Genomic DNA, 16,170 nt, shown 5'->3' with positions numbered 1-16,170 from the left:
ATTAGTGACCCTGTAGAGACATCAGCTAGAAGAAGTTACCTTGTAGAGTGTTCCGCTACAAAGAAACCATCATGTAGAGAGTTCAGCTGCAAACAAATCTCCCTTTAGAGAGATCAGTTAGAAGAAGTTACCTTGTAGAGAGTTCAGCTACAAAGAAACCATTCTGTAAAGAGCTCAGCTGTAACAAATCACCTGTACAGAATTCAGCTACAAAAAAATCACCCTGTAGAGATCAGCTAGAAGAAGTTACCTTGTAGATCGTTCAGCTACAAACAATTCACCCTGTAGAGATAGCAGCTAGAAGAAGTCACCTTGTAGAGTGTTCAGTTACAAAGAAACCACCATGGAGAGTTCTGTAAATAAATGTATTATACATATAATTTGTACATTTACTGATAAAATCAGAAATATTTAAAGTACATCTGCTTCATCTTTTCTGCTTCATCTTTTCTTCTTCCTGTGGTAAAGAAAAAAGATAGGTTAAAAAGGTCCCAAAATAGGCCGGCTTTGGAAAAGGTGGGATATACAAATTAGGCTTATTGTAATTACCAACCATGAAGTAATCAGTACAATTACAATTACTTTTTAAAGCAAATCTAATGATTACAATTACAATTACTTCAGTATGTAAAATAATGATTAGCAATTACAATTACTTTTCAATTACTACTGTACAATGGGGTACAACAATAACATAAAATTATCCAGCATTAATCTTTAGGTATATTAACTGTTCAATTTTTTTAGTAGTAGTCTAAATCTATTTGGCCTGATAATATTGCCACTATGGCTGAATGCACGCTCAATTGGTGCAGATGTTGCTGGAACTCCCAGCATATTCTTTGCTATTGTACTTAAAATGGGGGTATTTATTTTCCAAAATTTTAAAGGGTTTTCATCCTTTGTAAAATCTGTGTCATCTACGGTGCGAGTCATTATAAATGTCCAAAATTAGTGGTTTAAGGCCTATGACAGTTTAATGATCATAACTCCACCACTGAAACACTTACAGGTTTCAAATTTGGAAATGTGGTAATATAACAGCTACTCTACACACAGCAGGAAGTTGGAACATTTGTGACATCATCAACCACCTCCATGATGTAATAACCATGAATATCTAACAATATGCATATTTCAATTTTTCTCAACAGATGTACTAGATGCCAGCTTAACATTTGAGTGCCACCAAGCTATGGATAGGAGGAAACTTTCCACTGAAAAATAATATTGATTTTTAATGATGGCATGAAGTTATGCCAGCTTTTTTACATATATAAATTACAATTTATCTGTACTCTACAATAACATAAGGTTACAAAACTTGAATTATAATTAGATACAAAAATTGCACTAAAAAAAATTTTAAATTAGTTAGTGTAATGAATTTACAAGAAGTTTTAAAAGCTCAATTATCTATTCTCAGACTTTACGGTGTGACTTGTACTGCTTTATAGCAGCTTCCATTTGTGGACCCAAAGTTAACCCTTCTCTATAGGCTGCTAAGTAGTCCCTCATTTTCCTAAAAAATCTCCTTATGGTGTTCAGTGGAATGGTATCTAATGATTCATCCAGCGTATTTTCTAACCCCTTAAATGAATAATCACAATGAGCTCTGGTAAACTTTTTGCTTTGTCCCCATACTCGTTCTATGGGGTTTAATTCACAGTGGAATTTTGGAATAAAATAACCTTTAAAATCGTTTGAATTCAATGTTTCAACCCTGGTTTTCTCGTACTTGAAATCTGGCATTTTTTGAAGTTCATTTCTCATCTATTCAGCTATCATTTTAGTCACATTAATTCCCCTCTCAATCAAAACTTTCTTCATCCCTTTAGACATACCATCAGGGAGTACCATTTTTTGTACCCTACCCCTCCACATAGTATCCCACATCTTTGGTTATGCCCCACCAGAACGTACATTCATTCTGTTTACATTTAGGGCATCATCAGCAAAAGCTGTGTGACCAGAACTATGGTCAAAAAGCCAAATCACATCATACAACTCTCTGGGATACTTAACCTTAACAATTTTAATAACATGCTCAACTTGGGCAATAAATTTGTCACTGTTCCAGTAACCTTCACCCTCAGCCCCATACTTCAGTAGCACACAGGCTGTCTGCTTTAAGTCAGGATACTCTAATTTGCCTCTTTCAAACTCTTCCATCCTTAACCTCAACAAGCCATTGAATTCATCAACAAAATTGCTTACCATTATCCCTCGACCTTGCCCTTTAGGTCTAATTAACTGGTTTTCCTTCTCAGCCCACATCCAGCCTTGATCCTCGTTTGAATGATATGTGCTCTCGTCATGAAAAAGCAAAACTAAGTGTCTACGTTGGGGCCCGATAAAAGACTCTGACACTTCATCTGTACATAGAGGTGGGGGTGCATGAGTACTAGACAAAATTTCTGAACACCTCAAATAATGGGTTCTGTATTCGACTACATCTTTCCTCTCATGCCCACCAATGTAGACACCCTTTCTGGTGCTGGAGGGCTGAAACCCTAGCTTGTGGAGCCACCTACAAGCTGTACTCAAACTAACATTGGCTGGTATGCTAGGATGGTGCTCCCTTACCAAAGGCAACAGGGTCCCATTTGCCCAATTACAAAAATCACGAGCAGTCATGTTCGGCATACCCTTCACAGATGCATGTCCATGAACCCACTCTAAAGTAAGATCTCGATATTGCTCGTCCATCATCACATGGTACCTATTGTGTCTTCCTCTGGAATCTTCAGTAAATTCTCCACTGTTGCTCAGAAAATCTTTTCTCCACCTTCTCATTCACTCTAAAAAGTAGCCCAGTTTCCTTCGCAGCTCCTGTCTTGGTTAACCCAAACCTCTGGATGTAGTTGTCATAAACTATCATCGTTACCTTCTGCTTATCTGTGCGCTTCATGTCACTAACCCAGTCCTCAAAATATAGCGTGAATTTCGTCTTCAGCAATCGAACCTTCGTAATCTTCATCTTCATTGGCTTCCTCATCACTACTATTTTCTTCTAAAGGTGCCGGCAAATCTTCAAATGGAACGGTGTCAACAGCACTAGTGCCTTCTCTGGTATCTTCACTTATCTCTTCCGACGTTCCAGCTCTGACCTCCTCGCAAGAAACCTCACCAGACCTCAAACGCTTCTTAACTTTTAGCTTATTCATTTCAGAAGCCCTTTCCCTTAGGGACGCCTTGCGCTTTCTTGACATATGCATTTTCCAGCTTGTTGAATTGAGCAAACAACAGACAGGAAGCAACAAAAGGTGCGAAATATTTATTGTTGTGATGCAATGCGCATGGTTGTGCTATGGCAACCACAAATATCAAAGACGCCGCTTTCGATCTGATTGGCTAAAATAAAACAGGTGATACATTAGCAACCATTTGCTCAATTGACGTCAAAATCGATACGTGACTTCATCATAGTAGCACCTACGACTCGCGAAAAAGATAGAGTTACCGATTCTTGGTGAGTGCGATTACTGTGCGATAAATATTTGGACATTCTTGATGACTTGCACTATAGATATGTTTTTAATTCTTTCTCTACTATTGAACCTTCTAAAAACCATCCACTGTGTTTTGAGGTATCAGTCCAACCATTTTTCTTTTGTTAGTTGAGGGCTCTACTGATTCTACTTCTTTTCCACTTGTTTCTTCTACTATAGGTGTATGATGAGTATTGTCAGAAATCATTGTCTACATATATAGTCACTAGTCAAATCGGAACGACTAGTGGTCAAATCTCCATGTAATATGGCTGTAAGGTACTTTAGGAAACAGGTCAATTCCTTTAGCTTGCAAGTTAAAACAAACACCTAAAATTTGGAGCGGTCAAATGCCCCACTAGTGGGGCAGAGTTTCAGATCAAATCAGGTCAAAATCCCCCACTAATCCCCTAGTAAGCCCGGGAGGGGGGTAGTGGGGCTTAACATTGATAGGTGCATTAGCATAACTTTGATTATTTACATTGAATTACATAATGATTAGCTATTGACTGAACAGCTAATTACAATTACCACTACTTTTATGATCAGTGAGCAATTACAATTACTTGAAAATTGCTAATGATTAGTAATTAAATACAATTACAACAAGCCTGATACAAATACAAAAAGAAGTGAAATCTAATCCAAAATGGCTATGGTGAAAAAAGATGTGAAATCCGAGGTGGCAGCCAAGAAATGGCTGTGATGGTAGGTTAATGGTAAAAATTTTAATAACGACATTTCAGGTGAATTTTGTGCCAAGACCAAGTAGCACAAAAATTCACCTGAATTGTCGTTATTAAAATTTTTACCATTAACCTACCATCACAGCCATTTCTTGGCCGCCACCTTGGATTTCACATCTTTTTTCACCATAGCCTTTTTGAGGGCCGCACTCTTTTTTTACAGCTTGGCTGTTTTGGATTAGATTATAATTCTCAAGATTTGTTTGGTTGCTCGACGTTGAATACACTCAAAAGATAAGATGTCCTTGATTAGGTACAGTCACCATAACTGTGAGCAATAGGTGAGATGAGGATGAACTAGAATAATATACAGATTAGGGCTGAGCGATACTGCCATTTTAGTATCACGATCGATACTAAAGCCACTATTCACGATACTGAATAGTTCACGATACTTACAAATAAGTCAATCATAGCTGGTGCCACATAATGTATTGCTTAGCATTTCTGCAGGAAGTCCTTATAGGTGATAGCAAACTAGCCACTATCATCCTTGTTTACAATAACAGTTATTGTAACACATGTTTTAAGGTTGTTATGGTGTTCACACCTCTCTGCAGGGGTAACCAGATGGGTGGACTTTATCATTTACAAGGATTCTTAGCCAACTACTGCATAACAAATGGATTTTTAAGGACAGTAATGTACAGGCATGGTATCACGATAGTTAACAACAAAATATCGCGATATCGATACTTTCAAAATATCGCTAAAACGGTAGTATCGCTCAGCCCTAATACAGATGTAGTTTGACTGATGGGCAGTGCTTGGAACAAAATATACGCCGTATCAAAGTCAATGATTTGTATGCTTTGGGTATTATAGAATTGCAATGTCTTTCCAAGACCACCCCTATAAGTTTATAGCTGACTCCTATTAATACTTTTTTTCCATCAACAATTACTATGTGGAACAGACAGCCAACCTCAGTAGTTGGAGCAGAATTTTCCAATTTACAAACATTCTTACCTCTAATTAATTTGTGTATTATATTGAATCCTGTACTTCAACAACTGTAGTCATGTGCGATAATGATTTTTCAACTATATCGATTTGTATCATAATACGATAGTTCATGATAATATATCTAAATGATAAGATGCATAATGTATTGCTCTAAGGTAACTTCTTCAGTTGCCTCAGTGGTAATTATGCCACTGCTATGTCATACTAAAATACAGCAAAGTACAATCTTGTGAGTAAATCAAAAAGTAATTTTGAAATAAACCAACAAATGCTTTAATTGTAAGAGTACAGTATTTTGAGATAAGAATGTCTGATATTTGATCACGATTATCACAAGCTATTATCATATCACAATGATGGATTTCTGCAATATGATTATCACACTATCGTTATTATTGCACATCACTAAACAACTGATATTAGTATTATGGGTACCTTTTTTTCCGAGGAGGGTGCTTAGAATTGATAAGCGCCACCTCTGAAGAAATAGGGTCTGCATAGCATGAGACTACACTGGTAATATCCCACTAAGGTTTACACAGATGTTTAGCCATCATTGTCAGTCATTTTAGTTAGGTGGTTTCTTTCATATTTCAAGTGATGCTTTTGGCAAGATCCTCACAGGTAGGTAGTCTTGTTAGATCCTAAGTATGTCTAGGTAGATGTTTCATCTTTTCGCCAGCTATTACAGGAATGTTATATTTCTATTGCAGGATAACAACAAAGAATGTCCTCCTCACTAAGCAATTTTACCTCAGCCGCTGAAATGTTCAAACAAGTTTTAGAACAGGTGGACCAGGAGAAACAACAAATGGAAGAAGAGAAACAGAAGTGGGAAGAAGAAAAGGCTAAGGTTAAGAGTACATTTAAATTTCATGGACAAGTAATAGACTTGAATGTTGGTGGCACACGTTTTTCAACTTCACGTTCTACACTGACCAAGTATCCTGAGTCAATGTTGGGAGTGATGTTTAGTGGTAGACATGATTTAGAGCCAATGAAGTGTAGTGATGGTAGTTTCTTCATTGATAGAGATGGGACTCGCTTTAGACACATACTCAACTACTTGAGGGATGGAGAAGAAGTGACCCGGTCCTATCCTAAGTCCTATGAAGCTGTACAAGAAATTCTCCGTGAAGCAACATATTATCAACTTGATGGTCTTGTCACTGCACTAAACCCTTTAGTACGGGAAAGTGATGTTGTACCTCAGAATGACATCCCACACAACTTTAAAGCTGGTACTGGTTACTATAGCACAGATTACTCTCAAGGTGCTTTTAATGTGAGCTACCACTCAAAGCAGGCCATTACATACAAGCTAAAGAGCATGAAAGGATTATCCTTCAATGCCCTGAGATTTCTTCATCCAGTATCCTTTATTAGTTGCAATCTTTGCAATGCCTCTTTCACTTATTGCTCTTTTGAGTCAGATGTCACCTTTGAAGATTGTATTCTTGATGGTACAAAGTTTAATTACATTTATGGACTAGTGACTAACTCTCATAAAATCAGCTTTACTAGTTCCAACACTGACAGTGCCAACTTTGACGCTAACTTGAGAACAGCACTTCAGTCTGCTGGGAAGATAAATTAATTGCTGCAATTGGTGATATTTCAAAACTGTAAACTGCGATTGTATAATTGGTACAGTACAGTATGTTGTAGCTAAATAGTAACATTAAACTACACTATAGCTCTAAGGAATTTATATAGGCATACCATACTAATGTGAGTGTGAGAAATACTAGTATAAATGCTAATGAAAATGTGACATCCTAAATTATGCATGTATAGCATTTTTGGCAGAGAGCTGCATATTGCATAGTTTCACATGAATTGTTTGTACATGCATGTGGGCATACGTGCTATGTGCTATAATAAGTTCCAGGGGCGGATCCAGGGGGGGGGGGGGGGCTTTGGGGGCTGAAGCCCCCCCCCCCCCCCCCCCTTCACTATTAGGCTTTACTTGATCAATATGTTGAGTATTATAATGAAATCTTGTCTTAGCATAATTATATGATCACTAATAATACAAATACTCATAAATCCATCTTATAAACATCTTTCCTAGATATTATCAGTGGATTTATGCTAAAGTTTATGCAACAAGAACCCGGATCAGCATTGGAGGTGTACAAGATCGAGATACTCTAATAGAGCAGTCAGCTAACTACTCTAATAGAACATTCACTGGAAGCATATAGTTGGTTCTGTTATGGAATTTTTCCAAATCTGCCTGCACCTATACATACAATGAAGTGCATTAGTCTGTTTAAAGGGCTTCCTTCATCTACTTGTGTAGTTAATATGTATGGCAATACTTAATTCAGCTACGCAATTTCCACTGAAAATGCTCTCAGATTCAATCTTGTATTGTTAAATTTCAAAATTTTCCACTTTCAACATCATTATTCTAACATGCACCTATTCAGTGTTGTACAATTGTGAGAGGGTGCATCATGTACTTGGTTGTCTAAACCTACTTAAACTTTTCCATTAACAAAATGCTTCAGAGAGCCATACCTATAATCTAAAGGCAGTATATAAAATATCTACAGGCAGAAAATATGAATTTTATTTGGAAATGTCTCAAAATTGCAGTATTTTAGCATCTATTTTTCAAAAATTTCCTGGGGGGGGCATGCCTCCAGACCCCCCTAGTTCCAGCATGCTTTGCACACCTCTACCCAAGAGATTAGTTGCTTGAGTTAGCCCCCCCCCCCTTTTATAAATCCTAGATCCGCCCCTGAGTTCTACCCTATAAATGAAACATATACACCACATGTACACTACATCTAGCTGTATAATGTTATCCATTTTCTTGATCAACTTAGCTATTTAGTACAAGTACTGATAGCATGATTAATATCTTGAATCATAAAAATTTCACCCCATTACAATACATATTACAGTAAAAGTCATCATACCTCTGGATTACAATTAGTTGTCAAACTATCTGATGAGAAGGGGACTCCTCCTGTTGGCTTACAAGTTACAACACTTCCATTGTCTGATCATGGGTCTTCATGGCCTTCATATTACACAAATGATTTTTTGCAATGCTTTCTGTCTGTCTCTCTCTCTTATGGGTGGCAACCAATGGCCCAACCATCATTCCTTCCTTCAAGCTGTGATTGTAGCAAGACTTTTACCATGATCATTGCTTGAGTTGTTCTTGTGGAGGACTTCCTTCTATCAGGCATTATGAACTACATGATAATTAATACTGCAGCTTTTTTATCTGAAGCATGTCATTGTTAGTATTGAACCAGCTTTGCAACCACTTCCTGGCGTATCTGAAGTTATTGTTTTGACCTATACATATACTGCATGCAGGAGCTTGTATAAAGTCAAACTATTTATTTTCTATCTTTTTCTTATTTTGTAAATGACAACAGGTTATACAGCATATATGAATAATGTTTTGTGAGTACTATTTAGATAAAACAAATGGAGTGATAGTAAGTTTGTCTCTTCATCTATTAGATGAGCATACCCAAATAGTATACGTTACTCATGGTCACTCAGTGTTCACCTGATATGCCTAGGTCTGGCCTGTGGTCCTTGGGTTTTGATATGTATCCTTATGACCAATGGTGCCAATTATAGTGGTATTGCTGAAGAGTTCATTTGTAGAGGGTACATAGAAGTTGCTGCATGTGAGGTGCATATAGAACAATTTTGGAGAAAGCCAATTGATTGTTGTTAACAGTGTTAGTAATTTTTTAAAATATATTGTAGATAGAATGTTAAGAGCCTCAATCGTATTGCTTAGCAAGGAGATGAGGTGGTAACATGCAGAATTCTGATTTGCAGACTTAAATACTTGTGAACTTTCCAGAAGTGGAAATTGTAGCAATTTCTTAAAGACATTGCATGATAGAGATGGTGGAGAGGCTTAGACAGTATATAGGATGAACAAGATTTCAGTACCACGGTTATCCACTATTGAGTCCAAAGAAATATAGTGGGATATACTTTGTACTTATAAAGGAGTCAGGAATCTATGGAAACGTGTTGATATTTGGAGATTCCACACTGTTAGGAATAAACACTGAATGATAATAAGGTTGGCTTTGTCAGTTTATTTCTTCAGTTTGCAGTCTCATCTTGTAGAATACATTTTCATCGTAACAACCAACAACTCCTACACGGTTTCTATTCAATATTGAATCAATCATTACATTTGATGACGTGAAGAAATAAACTGACTAAGTCAACCTTATTTTCATTCGGTTTTTATTCCTAACAGTGTGGAATCTCCAAATATCAACACATTTCCATAGATTCCTGACTCTTTTATAAGTACAAAGTATATTCCACTTTATTTCTTTGGACTCAATAGTGGATAACCGTGGTACTGAAATCTTGTTCATCCTATATACTGTCTAAGCCTCTCCACCATCTCTATCATGCAATGTCTTTAAGAAATTGCTACAATTTCCACTTCTGGAAAGTTCACAAGTATTTAAGTCTGCAAATCAGAATTCTGCATGTTACCACCTCATCTCGTTGCTAAGCAATATGATTGAGGCTCTTAACATTCTATCTATAATTTTTTTTTTTAATTACTAACACTGTTAACAGCAATCAATTGGCTTTCTCCAAAATTGTTCTATATATACCTCACATGCAGCAACTTCTATATACCCTCGACTATTCTTTTCTAACTACATCTGTACAGAATTACAAGTCTATGCAACAGTAAGTTTTCATCAAAACATTGCCATATTTAACTACTGTATATACTCCAAGGAGTCCATGTAACCATTTGGCTAATATTGATTTTTCTAATTGCTTACTGTTGCATAGACTTGTAACTCTGTACGGATGTAGTTAGAAAAGAATGGTAGATAATCCTCAGTTGAATTTGGAAGGTTGTGTAGACTAGACAAATATATAATTGTTAAGTATGCAGCTATAAATTTTACCATATCCACCTGCATGTTCAGTTTTTAATGGCTGAGCTACTTGCTATTCATGTCTTACATGGCTGTAACTATCTTATAGGCTATCAGGGTGGGGGTGTCCACAAGGAGCAAATGTATCCCCTCATAATTTTGCCCTACAATACACATAAAAGTCATCCCCAATACCTATATTTTGCTGAAGCATCAAAATATGCATAACAAGCATGCTAAATATTAAACCTCGACTATGATAATACAATAGTATCTCTAATAATAGGCAGCTGTATAGCCATTTCCATGACTATTTTATTAGAGTATAACATTACGTACGTAACACACAAAGCAGTTAACTGATTGAATATTTATTTGAAACAATACTTATATTAAACAGTCCATGCATGCAAACCAAAAGTATTATTATCCATTCACAAACAACAAAAACATGGAAAATAAGGCATCTGATTTTGTGAGTATAATAGGCTGAATTTTTGAACACTAGCATAACATAATAAGTAAAATTAAAAGCATAATAGGCTAGCTGGTGCTAGCTGGTGCTTAGGCATAAGATTTTTTCAGATTCAGCTAGTCTTGTATAATAATAGATTAAGGATACGTATACACCTAACATTGAAAAATAGACTACAAGTAAACCCTCAATTATCTAAACCAGTGACGGATCTAGATGGGTTTCTGGGGTTTCGACAGAAACCCCCTTTTAAATTTAGCTCAGTGGAAGTCTAAATACATAAACATTGTTGTACTGACAATTTGTCATATCAAACAACTATATACCACTGTATTTCAGTAGCATGCATGCAGCTGCACTTAACTGACACCATTTATACATCTATAATTAACCCTCAGCAACACTCCACTTTTCATCTCCCACTGCATTTAAAACGATCGAGATACTCTAATAGAGCAGTCGAGTAACTACTCTAATAGAGCAATCAAAGCTGCAGCTTATAATCACCATCTTTGCCCTATATAGTTAGCTATAGTAATTACAGTTTAAAGCATTGGATTTATTGTAATTGCCAACTAAAAGTAGCCTAAAATCCAATCTCAGGGTTTCTAAAATCTCAAAATTTTCTGGAGAAAGCCTTATTCAGCTATCCAACTTTCAGAAATCCCCTTTTAAAAATCCTAGATCCGCCACTGTGAACCCTTTGTTCTCATACAATGATAAAAGTGTTCAGATAAGTGAATTGTTTGGATAACTGAAGCCCAAACATTTACACTGTATATACAGAGCTCTGTTGAAATACTCTAATAGAACAGTAATTTTCAATTTCTGATAGATGTGAGGGTATGGATAAACGAAGGTCAGATAAGCAAGGGTCTATACCATGCACCATGCCTGAAATACCCTCAGATTTAATCTTAGAGAGCCAGCTAACTCTGATAATGGCTTATTACCATGAAAATACCCTCATACTCGATTTCAAAGAGTCTAATTTCACATTAAACCCAGATCTTTATACAGATTGCTAGTACTCATGATTACAATTACAGCCATTATTCACACAAATTGATCAACTTATAACTATACACTACATGAGGTGCATATAGTTGACCTATATAGATACTGATCTGGTTTACTCAATAAGACTCATGAAACTGCAGCTATAGTCAACAATTTCAACTATTTTAGTATATGGTTGTGAACTTGGAAAGGAGAAGCTATGTTAATACCATAAAGACTTACACTCAAATTTCCCCCAAAGGAGAAAAGCTCATGGACACCACTACTGTGAATATCCTTGATCCCTACAACTTGTGTTCAGTTCAGAAGGCATTATTTATTCACTACCACATTTTAATTAGAGAAATTGTGACTAGATCAGCGAAAAGGGGTCTTATAGCCTTTCCAAGTTTGACTTGTCATAACTCATCATGTGTTTAACCTATTGTCTTCAAAAAATTCATCCAGGAATAGTGCTATGTTAGGAGTGTTAAGTGACCAAATTTCAGGCTGGTACCATACTCACAAGTCAAGTTATGGATTGCCAAGTACATGCAATTGGAAAGGCTATAAGACCAGATCCGGTCACAATTCTAGTCTGTTTGCATGTATAATGCCTGTAGCTTATGCCACCAACCCCTGCATTCATCCCTATTTTTCCAAACCCTGTATTCACCTTTAGATACCACCAAGAGTTCATAATATTTGTATGGGGGAGAGTGTCTAACTCTCAGTATGGTCTGTACAAACACCCTGCGTAAAGTACACCAAAGTTCACCTTTCATCAAATCAACACCTTCACTGGGTATACAAAACTGTTGATTAGTGTTGACGAAGGCAAAGCCTTTGTTCTGAAATAAAGCTGAGCTGTTACTTTACGCAGGGTGTTTGGTGAATGCATTCAAGTTAGACACTCTCCACCATACAAATATTATGAACTCTTGATACCACTAACAAAATATTACATAATAATTATTTAAGCTATATACCTGCAATTGTATGTCTTCCAATGTACTGTAAAGTCTGTAAGCTGCAGCTAGCTAACAATTTGAACAGGGATCTGAGCTAGTAAGGTTTAAACTACTATAGCTGGACCTGGTAGAAAGGCCACTTAGACCAGCAATTAAATTTGACTGTGATCACTAAAAAATAGTTACAAACTGATAGGTTCAGAGAAATCACAAATGAAGTATGCCAGTCAAATTATAATTTAGTCTACATGAGTAGCTACAGCTAGGCAGTGTCTGCCCCTATGTGTATGTTATATCTTCTGATCACAGATAGATTTGGAGTATATATTAGCTGAATTTCTCATCTATAAAATATCCAGGAGGGAGAAACATAGGACACTAATGACATTTAACGTATCCAAATGTGAGTAAATGTGCATTACAAACAAACAATTAGATATTCTTATTATATGAATGGTGGGGAGATGATATCTGTACATGTCTAATGCAAAATATTTAGTAGTTACTCTGGATGGGCTTTTAGGTAAACATTTTATGAGCATAATAAAGCAAACCAAGTTAAGTCTATTTTACAAAGAAACATTCAGTGGTACACTGGTACTTGCCCAGCTAGGGTGAAAACAAGTCTGTTATATAAAGCAATATTCCAAACTAAATAAGAAATTGTAATTTTGGGGTAAAGTGCAGGAAGGAATTTTACACTTGTGTAGGAACATGCATGGTTCCTACATGTGTATAGCTTTAATTTTGGCTGAATTTTGTAGGAAATATTCCCACACTCTTTAATTTTGCTGGTATGAAAGATTCTTATACATTGAGCAAAGTGTAAGCCATCTTCTTACAGTGTAGAAATAATTCCTACAAGTGTAGGAGTCATTCCTAGAGGAAATAAATAAGGGGCCTAGACACAGGGGTACCAAGAAGCTTTAGAGCAGCTGGAGCCCTGGAAAAACAAACACATACACAACACAATCAAAAAGAAACAAAACACACACATACATCAATTATTAGAATTAATTAGTTTAACAGATTTGACAGATCCCACAGTTCTGAGGAGCTATAGCATTGAAAATTCTGTATGAACAAGATATTGCAATTCTGGCAGCTTGACAATGGCTTAATAGCTCTGGATGGTAACTTGCATGTACGAGATACATTGGTCAGCGTCGCAGATGTAAAGTGCCCTAAGCAACCAATCTCAATTGTAGCAAGCTGGGCATACAGGCCAGTACATCAATGTTCGTAGAATGAAAAACCTTAGTAAAAAGAACTTACACAGCAAAGCAGTGCATTAAGAAACAAAGCGATTAAACCGTGCCAACTATAATCAGCACGTCCCTGTTTTACTTTGCTAGACACTAATTCTCTCTGAGTGCTATCCCATTAGGGATCTGTGAGAAGACTAAGAATGAGTTCTTATCCACCCGTCATCTAGAACAGTCAGTTGAACTCAAACACACGAGAAACAAACAATAAGCCAGTGTTCATAGATTATTAATCCCACTGAATGGGATTAATAATCTATGATAGAATGAAATACCCATTAAGAAAGCAATTAAACCGTGCCAACTAATCAGCACGTACCTGTTCTACTTTGCTAAAAATGAGTTCCTATCCTACATCTGTCGTCTGGAACAATCAGTTGAACTCAAACGCAGGAGAAATAACAAAATAATGTACCCACCAGTACAGAAAGTCGAGCAGCATGTGTTAAATAAATTATTATCAAGAAACCACTAAAGTGCTATTGCGAATAAATGAACACCTTGCATTGTCAGTGAAAAGAACTGGTACAAAGGAAAGTCCATGATGCCTGTATTGTACATACTGTGGTTGGTGAAAAGACACATCTCAGGATGAAGCGACGTCAAACAGTGAAGAAATCAAGCTATATCCATTGTCAGGTTTGCTTGGCTGCAGACATCAGTTAATCAGGTTAAATAGAAATTTTATAGAAACTTTTTGAAAGAGTTAGAAGTTGGCATTTTTGGGTTTGGCTGTGCCTAACCAATACTGCCAAGTTGTCATGAATGGAAATTGAGGCTGCTGGAAAAGCCCAGATCATGATCCCTATTATATAGTAGTACCATACTGTATGATGTATTCCCTAATGGAGGTCTGCACAGTATCAATAACAAATAATAACTGTAAGTACATGCTATAATCTGTGTTGTGTTGAAAACACTGAAAACTGATTTTGCTGTGCACGCTGTAATCACGTGATATTTTCATCAGATTGCGGCACACTAAAAAAAGATACTAGGTAAACGCTAAAACTGATTTGTTTACTCCTTGGATTCAGTTTATTTAACAGGTGTGCACTGTGTAAGTATGTGTCATCTTTCTGCGTTAACCACTATTTATGTACGGATTTGCTCCCGGCTCCAATAAGTGCCCTTCACTCTCTGCTGCTTACACAAAGCACGAAAATATGGCCAACGGATCAGGGAGGTGGAACATGCCTCATTCACTCCGCTCGTTTTGTCAGCCACTGGGGGTGGTCTCGCATGGCCAGATCGCTTTTTTTTTCGTGTATTGGGTGGGGGAAAGGGTCTAGTCTCACGTAGCCAAACCACTTTGTTTTCTTTTGTGTGTGTGGGTGGAGTCCTGGCAAAACACACACCCATACGTAAAAAAAAAAGTGGTCTGGCTATGCAAGATTAGTGCAACTCCAATAGCTGTTTGATACTTCTGAACCATCCCCAGACACTGGGGACGCTAAATGAATAACATTGGCTGCAAAGGAGGCACCAATGACATCAGTAAGTAAACTCGAGATGGCTTCAATCTGTTTATCTTTTAAATGAATCTTGATTTGCTCTGATGTCTCTCTTATAACGTCTTGAAAGTTCATCCTCGTCATGTAACAAGACTCACAACCTGTACGAATATATCCACATCATCATTGGTTTACTGACGTCATTTGTGGCCAGTGGTATTCAATTAGCGTCCCCATTGTCTGATGTGATTCAATATTTTTAATATGTGCAAGTGCTGTACCGGCGAGTATCTAGCTTGCCAGCATGCCTACTGGTGGACCCAGCTTAGTACCAAGTCTGTGGTGTAGCCATGCAGCAAGGGGGTGTCACGTAAGTACCCACATTAGGTATATCTGGAATCATGGTTAAAGTCTTGACTTGCCGAAATTTCGCTATGATCTGTGACTAAGAGCCTTTTCCAGTGTACTTAGTTCAGTATGTGACTTAGAATTTGATTGCATCACAGATCTACCTGCACTGCAGCAAGTGCTTGTGTGTCACATCCCTTACTATGCGAGACTAGGGTGTGGCCAAGGGCCTGGCTCCAACATTTTACCTTGTTTCCTGTCACCTATAGCACCTCTGAACTGGTGAGGGTAGTTATATTCATTATTTTCAATCACAATGAGTTTGCTAATTTGTTACACTGTTCACAGTAAATATAAAGTTATCTGTCTTTGGAGAACAAACATATAGGCTTCATATTAGGTGTTCGCTACACAAGAATCCTTGCATTTCAACTTAACACATTGGTAGATTCTATTACATCAATCTTACAGTCATGGTACATACTGTAGCTATTATGTTACAAAGCAGTACTTTTTTATTCTTATATAATTTACACATCAATGTTACATTA

The 16,170-nt window shown here is 36.9% G+C and overlaps 1 protein-coding gene across 2 annotated transcripts; it reads left to right on the top strand.

The window, feature by feature from the left end:
* Window positions 1-3,383: 3,383 nt before the first annotated feature.
* On the top strand, window positions 3,384-7,042 carry LOC136264406 (BTB/POZ domain-containing protein KCTD6-like). 2 transcript variants are annotated; one of them, XM_066059132.1, is made up of 2 exons: window positions 3,384-3,472; window positions 5,917-7,042. In XM_066059132.1, the coding sequence occupies exon 2, from the start codon at window positions 5,931-5,933 to the stop codon at window positions 6,798-6,800; it is 870 nt and encodes a 289-aa protein (XP_065915204.1). In that variant the 5' UTR covers window positions 3,384-3,472; window positions 5,917-5,930; the 3' UTR covers window positions 6,801-7,042. The 2 variants fall into 2 exon arrangements, with proteins under 2 accessions (XP_065915204.1, XP_065915206.1); XM_066059134.1 differs by lacking the exon at window positions 3,384-3,472 and adding an exon at window positions 5,747-5,827.
* The last annotated feature ends 9,128 nt before the right edge of the window (window positions 7,043-16,170 follow it).

Source organism: Dysidea avara, chromosome 8 (genome assembly GCF_963678975.1).
Source record: "Dysidea avara chromosome 8, odDysAvar1.4, whole genome shotgun sequence".
Lineage (NCBI taxonomy): Eukaryota > Metazoa > Porifera > Demospongiae > Dictyoceratida > Dysideidae > Dysidea > Dysidea avara.
Note: the sequence above shows the minus strand (reverse complement) of the source record. Positions and strands in the feature narration are given on the sequence as shown.